Source organism: Dicentrarchus labrax, unplaced genomic scaffold (genome assembly GCF_905237075.1).
Source record: "Dicentrarchus labrax unplaced genomic scaffold, dlabrax2021, whole genome shotgun sequence".
Classification (NCBI taxonomy): Eukaryota; Metazoa; Chordata; class Actinopteri; family Moronidae; genus Dicentrarchus; species Dicentrarchus labrax.
The window spans coordinates 17,766,953-17,785,506 of NW_026136709.1; the positions used below are offsets into that span (position 1 = coordinate 17,766,953).

Below are 18,554 nucleotides of genomic sequence, written 5' to 3' on the forward strand. Positions count from 1 at the left end.
TGGTGGGGTGTGTGTGTGTGTGTGTGTGTGTGTCTCTGCGGGTGTGTGTGCATTCATGTGTGAATGTATTTCACAGATTCACACATACAAGGGGTGCTGTTAGCTTTTGGAATTATTTATAAAGCCTGGCTTTTGTGTGGCGCTCTAAGTCCCTGTCTCCTCCCATTACTGCCTATGACTCTACCTGGGCTTCCTTCAGCCTCCAAATGCTCCCTCAGCCACTCTCCCAGCACAAGGAACTGAGTTTGGTTTTATATCTAAACCCTTTACAGCTACTAGTTTCCAGAGAGAATCACCTTCCTTCTCTTTATATATATATATACTGGCTAAAGATTTGCTCCTCTGGAAAAATAGTTTTCTCATTTAGAAAGTCACAATCTGTGGAGACAAACACACTTCAGAGAGACACACAAAGTTATACAGACCCATCCCATATGGCCCTAATTATCCTGTAATCCAGGAAAGTTTTTTTCCCCTTTTTCTTGCACGGACCGAGCGGGGGTGAAGGTTTTAGTGTGTTTGAGATGGTTTATGTTAATGTTGCTTTTATTGAAACAAGCTGGGATGTGATTATAGTCCTGCTCGGTACATATGAGCAGCGAACTGCTCTAGTTTCCCCATCTCCCTCTGGCATAGAGATCAATGCAAACCAGCTAACGCAGGGTAATAAGCCATTAGTACACACATTGTTGGAGAGATTTACATACATCGACCGGCAAACTGATAAACTAGGTTTCCGTGTCCTAGAGGTAAGAATTATTGTGTGTGTGAGTGATTAGCTGAATGAACTCTAGGTTAGTGTGTGTGTGTGTGAACCATCCACGGGTGATCTCTTCTCTGTGACTGCCAGTCCTGTGTGATAGGTGCCAGATTGCGTAGCTGGGAGCCAGGTTGTCTCTGCTTGTCAGGGGAGTAGGGTGGAGGAGGGGAGATGTGAGGATGATTACACTGTACACTGTTCCTCTGATCTGATTCATCACTAACTGTCTCTCCTGCAAAGGGTGAACTTATTATCCCTGTCTCAACTTCCACCGTGGAGCCAGCTGCTCTCCATGCTTCCCAATTAACCCCAGGCACCCGTCAAACGCTCCAATTAAGGCCTCCTCCTCCTCCTCACAAATTTATTTTCCTGCGTTAGCTGGCCTGGCTCCGGTTGGGATGCTCGAGCGTGCGGTGAAGAGTGAGTGAGTGAGCCGGCAAGCGTTCAGCATGTTTGTTTAGGAGCTGTCCTAAGCAATGGCGTTACGGCTCCCAGATTTATTTGAGGCGGGGTTGCAAACAGCTGAAACAAGTAAATACACCCAGATGTTTGGCTTCCACACGATCAAGTCGGCGGGCCTGAGGGGGCTGCCTGTCTAATGACAGTCTTGTTCCTCACGCTTAATGCCGGGGATTTTGAGGGGGCCATTTTGTGACTGTGCTCTTTGGAGTTTATGGGAAGTTTTTTGTTGAACACTCTGCAGTGCTATGAGGTTTATAGCATCTCATTCCAGTGTTGTGTGGTGTGATATCGTCTTGGTATTTGAGTTGCGTGAGTCTTTCACTGGGTTGAGAGTTTCTTCCGAACTCAGCCTTTCAAAATCTGAAATATTCAGCTGTGTGTTTTTGATGCACTGGTTTCTGATGAGCAACAGCATGTGTGTGTGTATCTGTGTGTAGGAGTGTTGCTGTAGGTGGGGTACAGGTTTGGCAGCACTGCCAAATCCTCTGAGACTGCCTGTGTGTGTGTATGTGTGTGTGGAGCCTACGAGCTGGCGCAGAGGGATGGGGGGGCTCTGTGGCTGATATGAAAGTGAAGGGAGAGAGTTGTCTCCCGACGCTGCCGCTGGGAGAGCCGTCAGGGAGCTAGAAGTCTCCGGGACTCCCTCTGAGCTTCAGCTGTCTTTGATCTCACACCTCCGCTGCCGTATACTCCATATTACTCTATAGAACACACTCTCACTCGCCGCCAATCCTACAACACAGGCCCACAGTACACTTACAGACCTGCACACAGGCCAGTGAACCCATTCACGGTGTTGTAGTTTCATATGAAAGTGCCACTTATACACCTTAAGAGGAGAGAAAACTTTTAAAACAGCAACTGCAAGGAGACGTAACGAACATATTGGGCTGCAGCCACTGACTATTTACATTATCAGTTAATCTATTGGTTATTTTTTTCCATTAATCAATAAATTATTTAGTAAATAAAACATCAGAAATTTATGAAAAGTGCCCGTTAGAAGTTTCCAGTCTTGTTTTGTTTGACCTAGATTCCAAAAACCCAAAGATGTTCAGTTTACAATGATATAAAACAGTGGAAAGTGGGCAGTTTTCACTTTTGAATTCTTGGCATTTTTACTTTGCTAAATGAATAATTGATTCAGCTAATCAACCAAATATTTCAGCACTACACAGCTCCAAATACTGGGTAACTTGACCGAGCTGATAAAAATGGACCCATTTCAGCAAGTGTAATTCATTGTGCTGCTCTCTTTTAAGACCGGCGCAGCCACCTCATTAAAAACATGTACTGTGTGTTTGCTCGTACTCCCTCCCCCTTTTTACTCTTGTCCATCACTGACATGTCAGTGCTGAAAGAGTGACCTTATTTTAAGGTATTTTTCAACCCGTCTGATGAAAGATGAGGAGAATGCGAAGATACAACAGAATCATCCGTTTTTGCATTTGTGGAATGTGTGACCCACTGTTACCCTTTTGGATCTGTTCCCATCCACACAGGAAGTCTAGCATTAAAGCAATGCCATTTATTCCTTTTCTCTTCATTTTCCCCCCTCTCTCCCTGCATTCCTTTGACTGACTGCGGCACATTTCAGGACAGCTTCATTCAGCATTCCTTTACATCCCCATTGGTTTTCCCTCCCCTCTTATTTTTTTCAAGTCTCCCTCTGTTTAGGTCCGGCTTTATCATGCGGGAGCCAAACACCAAGACAACTTCATCTCATCCAATTTTCAGCCCTTTAATTCGGTTTAAATGGCATGGCCGCGAGGGCCAGAACGGGAATTAATAAGAGCCAATAAAGCTCGCCACTGGGGCATCGAGGCCAGTCTTTAAGTAAACATTATGACTTCTTGAGGGGGGATTCAGGGGCAGCACTTGATGAATTGTGGCGGAGCTTGGGAAGGGCTAATTTCTCACTTAGCCGTCCTGATGGGGCTAGCTAATAGGCCTTGCTTTGCCTGGCTGATTGTCTGCTGGCTTTATTATTGTGCATTATCGCGCTGCCCCCTGGCTGTTGTTAGCATTCGGCCCCGGAGACGCCAGGGCCCATGATTAATCACATAGCAACACTGACTTACTCCGCTCCAACACTTATCCCAATGACACAAAGCAATGAAGGAAAGGAAGGAGAGATAAAAAAGGAGGAGGGAAAGAACAAGAGTAGGAGAGAGAGAGTTTGCATGAAAAAGGTAAGGAGGAAAACTGAACAGAAGAGAAGGGGAAGTCCGAGTGGGCAGGACAGCTTCCCGATGGCTCCGTAACTTGTAGCTGTGCTCAAATAGCACTAATCTTTGTTATACCTTGCTTTTTAAGGCACAGAGGAAAAGAGGGGTGTATTCCCACGGTCCCCCTGGGTGGAGTGTCAAAGTGTGGAGACCTGTCAAAGCCATACCTGCTGCCACTACACTCACACAGGACCATCTATCTGCTTGATCCTTCTCTGAGTGCACGTGTGAGGAGGAGGCAGAGAGAGAGAGAGAGAGAGAGAGAGAGAGAGAGATGTGTGTGAGGTTTTCATCAGTACAGGAATTTCTCTTCCTCCACTCATCCTCTCCCTGGGGTCCCCCTCTCTTATTTATGTTCTGCACACAGTGATCGCACTTGCATACTGAGAGGCGCATAGAGCACCTGGTGCATCTAACTCCTATACACACCGTCATGCAGCGAGGCTCACACACTCTCAAACACAGCCGAAACAGTCCCTCTTTCTCCCCGTACCATGTTCACACGCGCATTACATAGGAACTGTGCTCTGGAGCGACGCAGCACACGGCGTAACATGCACTCTTGCGCTGTGAAAGCTCAGTGAAGGATGTTGTTGTCGTGCTCTGGTTGTGGCATCGCGCAGAGTGCTTTCTAAAGCCTTGTATAAAGAAGACTGTTTTCACTGGAGATGAGAGGCCCACTGACAAGATACAGACCTCACTCTTTCCTGCTTTACAGTGCGCGCCATGTGCAGGGGCCATTGGAGAAACGTTAGGTGTAAGGTGCTGCTACAGACAGTGATTTTGATAATAAACTGAATTTCAACTGGCTGTGTGGATACAAGCAAAGTTATAAAGTAGGGAAAAGTATTTGTAATCATGCTAATCTTTATCTCTGCAAGTTCAGGGAAAAAAGTTTTGCATATAGAAAAATGGTCTTCTTCCCAAGGATCTTCATGGTGTTTTGCTGAAGTAATAGATTGCATTGTTTGCTTTGGCCAGCAGTAAATGGCTGAACCAGCATCTTTCCCTTCTTCTCAAGAATCAGGAAAAGTATCTGATCAAACAAAGGCTCTACATTTTAGCATGGGAAGAAGATGAATAAAGCAGAGTGCAGGGGAAACCAATACCGCATAACTGGGCCACCACGGCAACAAAGCTGCCTGCATTATCCATTGTCTCGGTCTTCACAGCCCCACTTGCCCTGACACAAGTGGCTCATGAACAAACGCAAAGTCAAAATAAATAAACAATCTAATAAGCAGGGGGCTTTGGGGAAAACGTGCAAGATTTCCATTGTGGGGCATGCTTTATTTGCCCCTTATCTACTGGGTAGCGAGCGCAAAAGAAGCATCGTGTAAGCATTACGATTACATCGTGTGGGTTTGTTACCCAGGAATGTAAGATGCACTCAGCTCATTTTGCAGCGCAACACACAGGGTCCCTCACAGGCCCTCCAAAGCATCTTAAGTGGAGAGGTCTGAGGGACCAAGACGCACGCGAGGATAATCTTATTAGCTCTGCTGAAAGCTACCGATGGGCTGTGTTGTTGCACTGTTTGTCCTTGACAAAAAAAACATAACCACCCCTCATTTGCACAGGCTTTCATTTTTCAAATGTTGTGCAGTGCACTTGTGATAGCAGGCCAGTTTGTTCGATGCTGTACCGCCACTATAAAGATAGATTTAAAGACAGGCAGGTATTTAGTAGAATCTTAATGCATAAAAAGGCATAAAATATGCATAATCATTATTATATGCAGTATTCACAAGATGATTTACTGATTCAAATGATGAACCAATAAATCATCTTAATAAACGAATCAACATTAAGTTTTACAATGGAGCAGTAAAAAGTGGGACATCATGGTTGGATGATATAGAAACATGCAAATGAGCAACAATCTGAATAGCTCAACCATGTCACTGTATACAAAAGGGTGAGAAGGCCGAGCTCTAAACCAGTTTGCGTGTGCATATTTGGGATTTGATATGTGTGTGTGTGTGGCAGGGTGTGACTAATTCCTGCTAAATGGCCCTTACTTGAGGGTCTGGTCCCCATCAGCTGTAGGCCAGACTTAGTGCCATCTGGGCACAATGTTAGGTTTCACTGGTGAATGGGAGCCATAACCACCAAATCCTCAATCCCCCCTCTCCCTCCCTCTTTGCCTTCCAGGGCCAAGGGCAAGCCATAAGTGTAGTGTTGAACACAGCATGGAAACCTAAGTATGTGGTTTCCTCAGAGAGCCATTGAGTTTGGGAACACCTCCTCAGTAGGGATTTTGAACCCACGACAGGTCCTCTAACCACCAGCAAGCACTTCCACTGTCTCCTTAAGGGGCCTCATCCCCTCACTGACCTTATCCAATGCAAACATATGCAGCCTGAGCCAGCGCATTCTGTTTTATTGCTAGATTCAGCTAATCTTGCTGAAGGGCTTAGACTCCTCCTCCCTCTTTGCCCCTCAATGTTTTAGTTATTCCAGCTGTGCAGGAGCCCTTAATGTTGTTGGCATAGCTGCGAAATGTGCAAAAAACACACATTGTACACACAGGAAAACATGTGCAGGCATGCAGGGGCACAGTGAGGTGCACACACATGCATGCACACACGAGCACACACACACACACACACACACACACACACACACACACACACACACACACACACACTCATGCTCCTCCCTTTCTCCATTCATTTTCTCCCCCTCTTATCCCACTTTTGCTCACAATCTCCCTCAATCGTCTCCATCTCCCATCTCTCCCCTCCCCTCTAACTCGCTGCGCTGCGGTGCGTTTGTGCGGTGTTGATAAGCCTAAGATAGCAGATCTCGGTGGTCGCTGATGTAATGATGATGAATGCTGCGGCGCTGCCAGTCTCCCCCCTCAGGGGGCCCTCGACACTGAACAGTCGCCCTAATGAAATGAACACAAATACAGTACCTTGTCTGTGAGGGGGGGTTGCCAAATGTAAGAAGACACTTCAAGAGTATATATCTAAAATGTCCCCCAGTTTCTGTGTGTGTGTGTGTGTGCCATGCATTTGCAAATGTGTTCCTAATGACAGAATGCAGTGCAATTGGAGGTACACCTTAAGCAGTTTCATAGAATTAAGCTTGTATAGATGTAGCCTTTAAATAACAAAAGGCAGTGATTTTTTGATAGCGTTTGCAGTCGTTTAAGCTCGCATGAAGAAAAAAAAGAAAAACAGTTTTTTTTCTTTCAAAGGCAAAAGTTTATTTTTGTGGTTCACTTTGATGTGTACAATTTGCAGATGACTTTCAACTCAGTGCCTTTGTCACCAAGGCGTATAATTTATGTTAAATTGATTTGCTTAATGTGCTTATAAAATAAGAATGTTTTTTTTCTGAGGGAACCATCTGAATTGTGGTATTTTAAACCTGTTTAATCGCCTCCCTTTCTGTGTGGAAGGATTACAGTCGAGCACAAATAAAGATACACCCTCTTTCTCTCTTCTCTAATTGGGTGTAGGACAGACATTTCATGGGAAAGACATTAATATGAAATTAACATTTATTTTAGGTAACAACAGTAACAGTTGTAATTCCTTCTTTTGTGCCAGGCCTCTGTGACACACCACTGATGCTAATATTTTTGTGCTGTCTCACATAAATGTATATGAAAATCCGTTTTTGTTTGTTTTCTTCTTTTAAATGAAAATATCATGACACTCAACTAATTCTGTAGGGAACTAGGATAGATTAACATCTTATGCAAAAGGATAAACACAGAAGAACTTTCTCACATTAAGAGGCATTCTCTCCGCATGATAATGTCTTCATGTAAACACAGATGCAAGTGTCTTTGCATTGAGTGTTTTTTGAAGTGTTGGAAAAGGGTGAAAATGAGCAACACGAAAGCAGAGACAGGAACATCTGCAGGATTGGGTGTGGGCGTCCAGGTCAGAGGGATTATGGGTGAAAAGGTCCTGCTTTTAATTGCTGCTTTGGAACTGTGGCCTGCCTTGTGGAACACAAAAGACCGGTCAGACACGCTTCAGTGGCTTGGACTTGTGAATATTTGCCCAACCAGTGGAATGCCCCGCTTTCTCCTCACCTCCCCTACAAACCCCAATCCCGACCCAGCATATTCACTGCACTTTCAGCTCTTTTAGCTCTGGTCTGACTCACCTGGGGGCAACAGGAAGACACACACATACATATATATACATATATACATGCTCACTCTACACGCAAAGCATGTTGGGAGTTCCTCAGTAGCATCTGTAAAATAGTTTCTTTCCCTGTTCTTTTCCCCTTCACTACTTTTGCTCAAGTTCAGTCATCACAATGATGTAATGACAGTCTCAAAGACTAAAGAGACTAAAAGAAATGTCTCTGATCGTGCGCTTGGTTCTGTATCTGCCGATGAAAGTGAATGAGTGGCACCTATGATCAGTTATCATAGTAGGAACTCAACAATATGCATTTGCAAGCATACATGCGCTGCACATATTCTAACAATTAACTCACTCATACTGCAATACCCCCAGAAATAAAAGCATTCACTCTATCAAACACATGCAGCAGTGATTTGAGATATCTGTGCAAGTAGGACAAAATGTCTTTGGTTGGAGATGACGGCTACATATGTATTCATGTGGGAGTGATTAGAGGACGAGCTCTTGTTTAATTCTGTTTTGATTGGTAAGGGAGTAATTGCATTGTGTTTTTTTTTTTCCTTCGCTTTTTTTGGTAAGCCAGCAATTGCTTACAGATGTTGTTGTTGGGTCAGAATGGAAGACAGACTGGTTTTTCAGGGGGTTGGGAAAAAAAACAAACAAAGCGCACAGTGTTTGTCTGAAGTTTACCCCTCACCACTTCCCTCTCGCCTTCCCTCCTTGGGGAGTTGGTAAAAATCAGCCCCCCCCCTCCTCTTGTAGTTTCAGCAGCACTCCGCTGTTTGCATTATAGCTGACTTTACTGCTGGCCTTTGTGTCCATACATGTTTACAGGGTGGAGGACAATTAAATTGTACTGTTGGGTAATTAGCTGTCTTTATTGGAAAGAAAATGTTAGTCAGACTAAATATTTCCAGTAATCATCCTTGAATTATGGAGTCTAAGTAAAGGCTTTGTATTGGACCAAATGAAGCTGTCCTGTACTTTGTGTAAATGAGTGGTTGTGGTGTATCACTGTGTTGTCTCCATAATCAGAGACCTCCATGACCTAGATAGAGTTGAGTTTGTAGACGGCCTCTGAGGTGCTGAACTGAGCAGCATGTCTGCTAGACTGTTGGCTGAACCCCTTCTAAACCCACAGACAGTATTAACTTGAACCACCTTTATTCTTTGAAAGAAAAATTGCCCGGCACCATGATATTCCCAAAAGGGCCTTCAAACAACCCTTGTTTTTTTAGGACTGTGAACGTTTCTCTCTCTGTGGTATCCCCTTAAGGTTTCTCCTTTCTCTGTGGAAAGACTGCTAGAGCAGGATTATCAGTATATCCACAAGCTGCCTTTACTTCTATTCTGAGATATAAAACCTAGGCAGGATGTCCTGCCTTGCTATGTTTATAGAGTTGTTGTTTTTTTTGACAAGAAGTCACAAGTTTAGTGTGACATAGTTGAAAATAAGGTAAGCTAAATTTTCTTTTTGGATATTTAACCACAGTTCAGTGCCGAGGCAGATCAGCCCCCCAACAAGCACATCAGAGCCCAGCAGGTTTTAGTTAAAATAAATCAGGGTGAGCTGGTGGATTGACCCGTGGTCTGCTCTGGGCATCATGAAAAGGGAGGATTGGTTCTGAAGTTTTTGCTCACAAGGTTCTCAGTGTTGAAGTCTTTTCTCGAGGCACTCTATTGTTAAAATGTTTAACTTAGATCAAACAAGAAACTGTTATCTTTAAACTTAACGCACAAATCAGACCAATAATTTTCTTTGGTAGGACACTTTAAAAACAAAAAATTCATAAAACTTATCTCATGAGGTGATTTGTCTCATCTTATGTGTTTCATGTCTTTGCATTCACCCGTCCTCTCTACCTTCTCCTCCACCAGTTATCCCGTCTCGATGAGGTGTTGAGGAATGAGAAATCGCCATGGAAACCCAGTCCCAGGCCAGTTCAGCAGCTGAGAAGAAGAAGAGGGTGGAGACCATTGTGGCGACCAAGGGCTCATCAGCACGCAATGACATCAGTGAGAAGGCGGTGGCCTCCAGCACCACCTCAAACGGTAAGCGCTACCTCTTAATGAACACTCAGCTGCTGTTAATGTAAATATAATTATGGTCTTTTAGAATACACCCCATTTTGAAGATATGGGTCCATTAGTCAGCCAGTTGAGTAATGCAAGCACGGAGAACCAAAACCATGAGGGAATGCGATTTCGCTAGGAGATTGGCAGAGATAAAAATAGCTAAATAGATGATATTCAGGTGTTTTTTCAAGATAAATAATAATACATTTTCAGAACGTATGTATCCACATGTCTTAAAACAAATTCCAGCCACAACCTAGCCAAATGTCTTTTTGGTTTGGATATTTCTGGTGACCTGCTGATCTTGCGTAGTTACACCTCCGTCTCAGGATCATTAACGCGTGGAGAAATTCAACTTTCTTTGTGCAGGCTGAGGTCGGACACATCTGTTCATCACACTTCATCGCTAACCTGTGGATAAACAGGACATTACACATTACAAGTTACGTCCATTTCTTTTTTCTAAATTTAGCTAAACTCACAAAGACTAAGTACTGATGTATTCCAGACCTCTGTGAGACGGAGGTTTGGTTACCATACGTCACCTGTTATTACTCAACATATTTGAGCATTGGGGCCACTGACCTATTGTGGACCAAGGAATGTTTTTGAGCTTATGTTCTCATTACTTTAAGATGAAATTAACCCACTCCCAAAAAACATGATTTAAAGATTTAGACACGCACAGATCCTTGCTTACATTACTTATGTTTACTTTCCCCCCTATTCTTGTGGTTCACAGTGAGTCACATACAACCCTCACTGGTAGCAAAACTTTGGCATGTTTACATAGCAATGTCTTCAACACATGCTATTAAAAGTGGTGTGGAGCTTACAGTTCACTAAGCCTGTCGCCATTCAGCCTTTCATTCTCAATTCAGATGCTGGAATGAGGAATATTAGATGCCTTTTTTTTTTTTTTGGCTGGAGAACCCTGGAGCATCAAGCTAAAGTCATAACAAAACCAGAGTTGAGATCACCACAGCCTAAAGCTGCAGCTGTGCTCATTAGCAGTGAGAGGATTTGGAAGTTTTTTGGGTGTGGACTATTGGCTCTAGTAGTTGGTAGCCTGAGTTTTCTGTCACCCCCCCCTCGACTCTGCTGATCAACCCAGCTGTGAACAGGAGACAAACAATTCAGGAAAGGGTAAATACATTGCTTGCTCCCCATATGGGAGTTATCACAGGAAGTGGGTAAGGTAATGCATCCTAAAGCATTCTGGGAACACTCTCACTCTTACTCATTCCCAGATGGCCAGCACTGTTTTATTAATTAAAGGGACAGCAAGGAAGAAAAAAAAAAAGGTTTGTTGTGGAAAAAGCATGGATGTAATTTGGCTGCGTGATTGTGGATTTTTCTTCGTAATGTGCTGGTAATTACAGCTCTGAACAGCATAAGGTTTGTCTTGAAAACCTTGCTGAGGATTCTCCTACACTGACTCAGCCACGTCAGAAGATACACTACAGCTTTAAGCAATGTTGCACTCCCTAAAATACAGTAGTCTCATAATTCTCTCGACGAAGGGAGGGATGATATGTATCTGCAGAGAAAGGTCCCTTTTAGATCCCAATCTCTCGCTTGGAATCAGAAGATGGCTTACACATTCTTTGTGTTGTTATAATTACAGCACATTCCCAAGTTGCCCCCAGAACTCATAACCTCTTATCAGGTGTAACCCTACACTCGCCTCAACTTTAACCCCCGTAGCCCCTGCCCGACCGCTTCCATCCAAACAAAAGGTAATTGTGAGCAGCTGTGGAACCCCAGTGACTGGTTCTTCTTAGGAAGGCCCGGCAGAAATATTTCCCCCCTTCAAGCAGAGTAGCAGCCCCTGATCTCAGCGCAGCGGAAACCCCGTGGTGCGCCCTGCAACAGCGTGCTACGATAAGTTGTGAAAAGTGGAAAGTAAGTAGGGGGTGGCAGGTGGAGTGGACATAGCGGATGCTTGGCTTGGTTCTTCCAAAGCAGTTTATGCTACTGAGGAGTACAGCCTTTTTCTGCGATTGGGATCAGCCTGCAAACAGGTATTGATCGGATCTTGTAGCTGTGGCATTAGGCACCGATTTAGCACTAAAATCTTCACTTTACATACACTACAGGGATAATTCAACTTAACCTCCTCCTCCTCCACTCTGTCCTACCCTCTTTTCCCTAGTGTGTAAGTTTTGTCCAAGTTGAGCAGGCCCAGTGTAATTATTGAGTCCTGGTAGAGCGTTCCCACATGGTTGGCTAAATGGTGGCTTCATCCTGTGTGCCATTCATCTCCGTGCCCCCTCCTCTTGCACTGACAGCTCAAAAGAGCCGACTGTGCCACAACAATGCTGTGATTGGTGCTCTTTAGGAGGGGTTCAGGGGGGGTGCTCTCCCCTCCCACCCTCATCATTCGGCAGGCAGGTGGACCACAAAGTCCCCTGATTCTTTTGTTTGGTCCCGAGCTAAAAAAAAAAAAAAAAAAAAGATGTTCATGCTCCTTGCCTGAATAAATCCTGTCGTCATGGGATAATTTGCTAATAAAAAAAAGAAAAAACAGGGTGTGTGTGCTAAAGGATTGGTTATTTGCAAAGGAGAAAAAGAAGATGAAAAAGTTTCTGGTTGGCTGGACTTTTATGATATGGGTGCTGCTGGTGTTAGTGTAACTGAGGATGAGAATTGAGAAATGGGGAGAACAACTGGACACAGTTCAGAAATTGTCTAGTAATGGTGTTTTAACATGACAGAGCCTCTGTAAAGAAGGTTACAAAGTGCGTGAGTTGGGACCTTTTAATGGTCATGCTTAAAAGGCCAAGAGCAAGGGTCTCAGAGGCAAACAAGTTAAGCCTTAAAGGGCAACAAATGTTAGGCTTTCGTGTAGGTTAGCAGAGAAATCCCTAAGCAAATGGAGAGCGTGGCTAAAGTGTTTAAAGGAGAAAAAGAACCCTTGACTGCTTTGAAAAAAAATATCCTGATGGGAAGAGAAGGAAGGGTGATACAGAGAGCGGGGAGAGATAGAGGAAGAGTGAGGGGCCACCTTCTTTTTAGGCAGCCATTTAAATGATCAACAGTAAATAGAGGGGAATGTCATCTGACAGAAATAAAGTTCCCGTTAACAGCGGGGATGGAAAGTAATTTACAGATACGCTGTCCCCGCCATCTTTGTGCCTCCCAGATAAGGTTTCATTTCAGAAACGGATAGGAGACATTTTCACTTACGGGCCCCCATTCTGGGACACCTGTGATAACAGCTTGTGGACCCCTAATTGAAAATGGGTTTCAAAATGGATTTTCACTTTTCTTCCTCCCTCCTCTCCCCCTCCATTCCCTCCCTCCCTCATGACTAACCCCCCCCTCCTCCACCCCCGTCAACACCCAGCTCCATCCCTTTTTTCCTTGGCGTTGCCTTGTCGTTGGCAGAGGGAGGCAATATTGGAAGGACAGGGGAGGGAGAAAAGAGGAAGGGAGGGAGGCTAGGGGGGAAATGGAGCGTTGGGAGCGGATCATCCCTCAGCCCGTGTCACAGCTATGACAGCCGCGTGATCCGTCTTATTAATGAAATCATTGATCACTTGATGGGACTCATAATCAACTGTTTCTCCACTGTGTCCTGCCCCATCTCCTCCTCCTCCTCCTCCTCCTCATGCTGCCACCTCTGCTTTCCACTTTTTTATCCCTGTTTTTTTTCACCCCCCTAAAAGATTAACCACTTTGGCAATGTGATGTTTTTTTTTTTTGTGTGACTGAAGAAGAAAAAAAGATTAATAAATACATAAAATTAACAAGAACACCCAGACACTGCCTGACAAAAAAATGCTGATGAATATTTCAGCATCCGATGAACTGATGGGGATTTTAAAATGAAGAATTGTAAGAAATGTATCTGCTTACTTTCTTAAATTGGCCTTTTCTTTAAGGGGAAAATTTTAATTTAATTTAATTAATTATTTTAAGAAATGCTTAGTTGTTTGTGTATCACTACTACTAAAAGGTGATCTTGGCCGTCTGTATTTGTGCTATATGTATTTCATGGGGACCAGAGGAGGAAGCAGGGGCCCCTCTGTGTTACCCTACTCTGGGCTCTGCCTGTGGGGGCTAATGAGAGAGGACTGATGGAGGGATAAGGGACCTCATGGGAGCTCTGGCTGGCCCACGGGTCAAACAGCACAATGGAGGAGGCGTTATAGAGCCTGACACACAACCCCACACAGGAAAACTGGCTTTTAGTGTCAAAAGACCTCTGTATGGTACATCAATTATACATAGAATACATAAAAACATAAATTAAAACTATATAAACAGGAATAGATTGAAGAAAATAAGTAGACAATATGGCTGTTTTCATGACAGTATTTTAGGTTTTATAAATATATACGTATTAAATATAAAATCTACCTGTAGATTAGGGTTTGTAAAGTCACACTGGCCCCCATGTGCACACACAGTTGATGTGCTTTGCCTTCACTGGTGAGCCATAGCCATTTCATGGACCTCTGCACTGAAGGCAATTTCCTGCAGCAGCAGGGGGACAGGCTTTGGCAGAGCCACCTCACAGGGGCCTGAGGCACAGGATTAGCTTAGCCTCGCTGCTACTCAGGGCGGAGGGGAACCTCAGCTGCCCAGCCCAGTCCAGCCCAGCCTGGCCTCTCTCGTCTGGCACACTTCCGCATGCCCAGATCTGCCTGCATGCTGTGGAGATGCCGCCAGAATTTAGCTGTAGTGGAATTGCATCTTTGTTTTTTTTTGGTCAGTGATCATGCAACTTGTTTGCCCTGGTGGGTGTGTAGCAAGAAATAGGACCTCAAAACCTCAAAATCAGCTTGAAAGGGAAATTACAATTTATTACAACTTGGTTCGTGGGTCTTTTTTGTAGTTTTTCCATTGTTTCTATCAGTTATGATAACATTGGGCAACTGCTGTGAGCTGGGAACGTATTACTAAAATGAAGTCAGATGATTGGACATGTTGTAAATAAGCCAGATTATATAAACCACTTTATGTGGATGCATAAAATCCGAAGGGAAAACCGGAAAGATGCCCAGCTATGGCATATAGCAGGTCAAAGTTGAACCAGGAATTCAGTTTGTGAACTGTGATGGAAGTTTACAATGGACAGTTTGGGCCATAAATGTGTTGCTGGCCTTGGAGTTCTCTTCCCGTTTGTTCACCCGGGACTTTCTTAAAAACCTGTATGATTGTGTTCCTTGATTGGATTTTCTTTTAGTGATGTGATTCCCAGATCTTGGCAATTAACTTGGTGAGAACAGTGGTATTTTACCAATAGAGATGATGCCCGAAACTACAAAAATGATACGCAAGTTGTATGTTGCAGTTAGAGAACTCAATTCAACATGTAAGTCATAGATTTCTAATTCTAACAGGTTGTGATAACTCACGCTGGCCACCACAATGGCTCCTCAGAAGAACCTGAGATCATTTTCACTGACACGCTGAGAGCCAGAATGGCCTGGGAGTCAGAGGTCACCCGGGTCAGAGACAAGTCTCCTGACTCACAAAGACAAATCAGTCGGCCCTGTGTGAGAAGATCAGCAGTACATCGACCAGCCTGGCTCTGCTGCATCCCAGCAGCACTGCGGCCCCGCCGGATCTCACTCCTCTCAGAGAGTGAGGCACAGGGGCAACCAAGGGCCCCATAAACTCATAAACCCATAAAGTGGGGAAACAGTAGTTGATTATTCTACCACTCTGTCCATTTGTCGGTAGGCATCAGTGGCCTCCCTCCTGCCAGGAGGAACAAAGCAGGAGTGTCCTGACCCTGCCAGGAGGATTTATTGTGGTGTGTTCTTGTCCGCGTCCTGTCTGTTTTGTTCACTTGCCTCCTTACCACAGTCGGGTTCTTGTTGAATGGGATGAAGTAGCAACTAGTGACCTTGCCACCGGGGTTGGAGTTTAAGAAAGAATGAATGTATGTAGAAGGACAGGTCCTACTAGTGAGCTGATCTTTTGTATTCTGTATTGTGATTTTATTTACTCATGTTATATTATATGCATATTAGGACATTTTCTGCTTTTTCATTTTTTAACTTTAACTTGTTTGACACATAAGTGGTACGGGCTTGGGTATAATTAGTTCTCTGTGAAAAGCTAAGAAAGGCAGACAAATAAATTATCATTAGTTATAAATCAAGAAAACTATTTAAGGAAAAGCAAAATGCATAAAAATACTCCTTGTTGTACATGCACAATGATACTTTAGCTTTTTGTTAATTGGTCAGCCAAATGATAGCATTTTATGAAACCTGTTTTAATGTTTATGTCTTTTATGTTACTTCCCCATCAAATGCATTTTTAATTCTCACAGGTTGGCATAGTGGCAACTATTAAAGTGGTAAATCAATGTAGCTTTTTTAAAGTAGTCATTCCGGGGGATAAAAATTATATTACTAGTTTTAAAGAGACGGCGTGTCGATTTTTTGTTCAGAGCCTGACACATATTTATTATATGAAAGCATCCCGTATGTTTCAGACCACTTTCCTCTTAAAACTCACTGGATTAAATCAAGACATGCTTTGAGAGAGCGAAAGGCCCTATACCCCCTAATCTCTCTCCCCTGACCTCCACACCCTCTGGGCCTTGACTCTCACCCTTCTCTCTGCTCCCCCTCCCCTTTCCCCGCCCAACTCTCTCCCTTGCAGTGCGAAAGAGGAGCTAGGATCAAAGGCCATAAACCATGGCAGTGATTTCTGGTGATTGATTAGAAGCAGAGGTTGAGAAGCAGCAGCTCTCTCCTTTCCATTCTTCCCACCCTCCGGTGCTGCGTACGCATTCTCCCAGGGCTCTCGTAAATAGCTCAGGCTTCAAGTGTGAAAAGAGTTGCCACGATTGGCAGACAGAGCCCAGAAACACATCCGTGCCGGGGCAGCTTGGCCAGTTTTTCTGCCTCTTCCTCCTGGATGGCAGGGGGGTGTCAGTTGATAAGAACCATTTGTTGTCTTGCTTGGATCTGGGGAGGGACAGTGTAATCCCCTCGCCCTGGTCTGTTCGCAGAGCTGGAGGAAAAGAGCAGAGGAGAGGAGGAGGAATTGATTTTCAGAGAGAGGGCATGCGGAGAATTGAACTCAGATGTGTAGAAGAGACAGGGTTTGAAAGAAACATTCTACTTGCGGGGAAACAAATGTCTGTAGCTTACAGCAGAGGGGCCGTGCAATTTGAACTTGAGCAAGTCCTTCTAATGTTAATCAATTGCATAGCTGTCTTTCACCATTCTCTCCCCGCCTCCTCCTCCTCCCCCTGTCCTGAGCCCAACTCAGCCTGGAGGCCTCTTGACAAGCAAGTGGTCCTGTAAAGGCATTTTAATAGGCCATGCCCATTCAGAGGCACTGAGATTAATGCTTGAGCCACATGCACATGCTTTTGCACAGAGACACAAATACACATGCACCTCTCTCTGTCTTTCCTACCCTGCCTGATCTCACCTGGAGCTGTGAGTCTAATGATGTTCGGAGTGTGGGCCTCGCAGCGACAGCTCCAGTCCCGCGGAGATGTGTCTCATGTCAGACTTTGCGCCAGACAGACTCCAATAAGGAAAGGGGGGCGGTGGTGGGGTGGGGTGGGTGTTCTTCAGTGCAGTTGGAGAAAAGCCAAAACTAAAAGTGCAATTCTCTGAAGGTCTTGTTTTTCCTCTGTGGTATTTACAAAGTGATTGAGCGCATTTTTGAGTGTCATAGAGTATCTCATTACACCCTTAAAAGCTTTTTATCCATCCACATACGCTAAGATATGTACACATGCATTGCATACTGTAGATACTCAGTTATTCATGCATGCAGACACATAATCTCACATTTTCTCTCACTTTCCTCGATGGCACCCAACTGTACACAATACTTGTGTGCAGCTGGAGGATGGGCCGTCGTTATTAACTGTTTGGCGACCTCATGACTTCATCTTCGGTGCTGTCAGAGGCGGCCCACATTATGTCTCTGCTCGGCTCAATGGGCTCTTTGTTCTGGCTTGGCTCTGGAGCAGCTCAGCATGGGGCTGCGTGAGTGCAACAGTCCCACTGCGGCTCTGGAGGGAGGGAGAGGGATGGATGGATGGAGGGAGGTAGTGGAGATTTGGAAAAGACATGGGAACTGAGAGAAGACCTGCGAGAATGAGGGATGAGATCAGAAAGCCAGGAGTAGAAAGAGATTAGCGGGAATACGCATGAGATACAGAAGGTGGGATATAGAGGTGAAATAGGGGGAATGAAGGATGGAGAGGGAAGAGAACTCTACATGCTACAGGTGAGCCTATAACTGCTGAGTCTTTTACTATAATTTTAAACACTGCTCTCCTTCCATCCGACTGATTCATTCCAAAATGAACACCAGATTATGGCAATTTGTCATCTGAGCTGCACCGGCATATCCTTGCGGGGACTGTGGGATTAATAGCAAAGTAATGCAGAGATTAGCGAAGGAGGCGAGAGTGGAGCGAGAGAGGAGGATACGACTTCCGTGAGTGACAGGAGAGGTCATACATAAGGGGAGCTCATTACAGAGAGAGAGGACAGCAACAGGAGGCAGAGAGACAGGGAGAGACACAAGGGGTAAGGGAATAAGTAAGTGAGGAAAATGGACAGAGCGACGAAGTAGGAGATATGAGAAAGAGAAAAAGATAGAGCAACGTATCCCATGTATGCAACTTTCACTTTTATAGACTTTTGCATGGTTTTATAGTCAAACCAACACTTGCCGCTCCATTGCCAATTTAATGTCATACTGCTATTATGTGGCTGTGTCGATTTAAATATTCATAGATGTGGCCAAAGAGTATGTTCCGGACATATTTTCCCCATTGTAAATTGGCTTTAAAAGCTTTTGAAAGAAATACTGTTTCCAGTGTTCCTCAACATAGAAACTTGAGATTCGCCCTGAATGGTTGTTTGATCGGTTATAAACATTACAACGTTGTTTCCATGTTTTTTTTCCTGT

The 18,554-nt window shown here is 44.4% G+C and overlaps 1 protein-coding gene across 1 annotated transcript in view; it reads left to right on the top strand.

The window, feature by feature from the left end:
• gli3 (GLI family zinc finger 3) overlaps positions 1-18,554 on the top strand; it is a 91,910-nt gene that overhangs the window by 7,366 nt on the left and 65,990 nt on the right. Inside the window, exon 2 of the mRNA XM_051410510.1 lies at positions 9,447-9,620. Coding sequence (XP_051266470.1) covers positions 9,488-9,620 — 133 coding nt within the window. The 5' untranslated portion in view covers positions 9,447-9,487. The remainder of the gene's footprint in view (positions 1-9,446; positions 9,621-18,554) is intronic.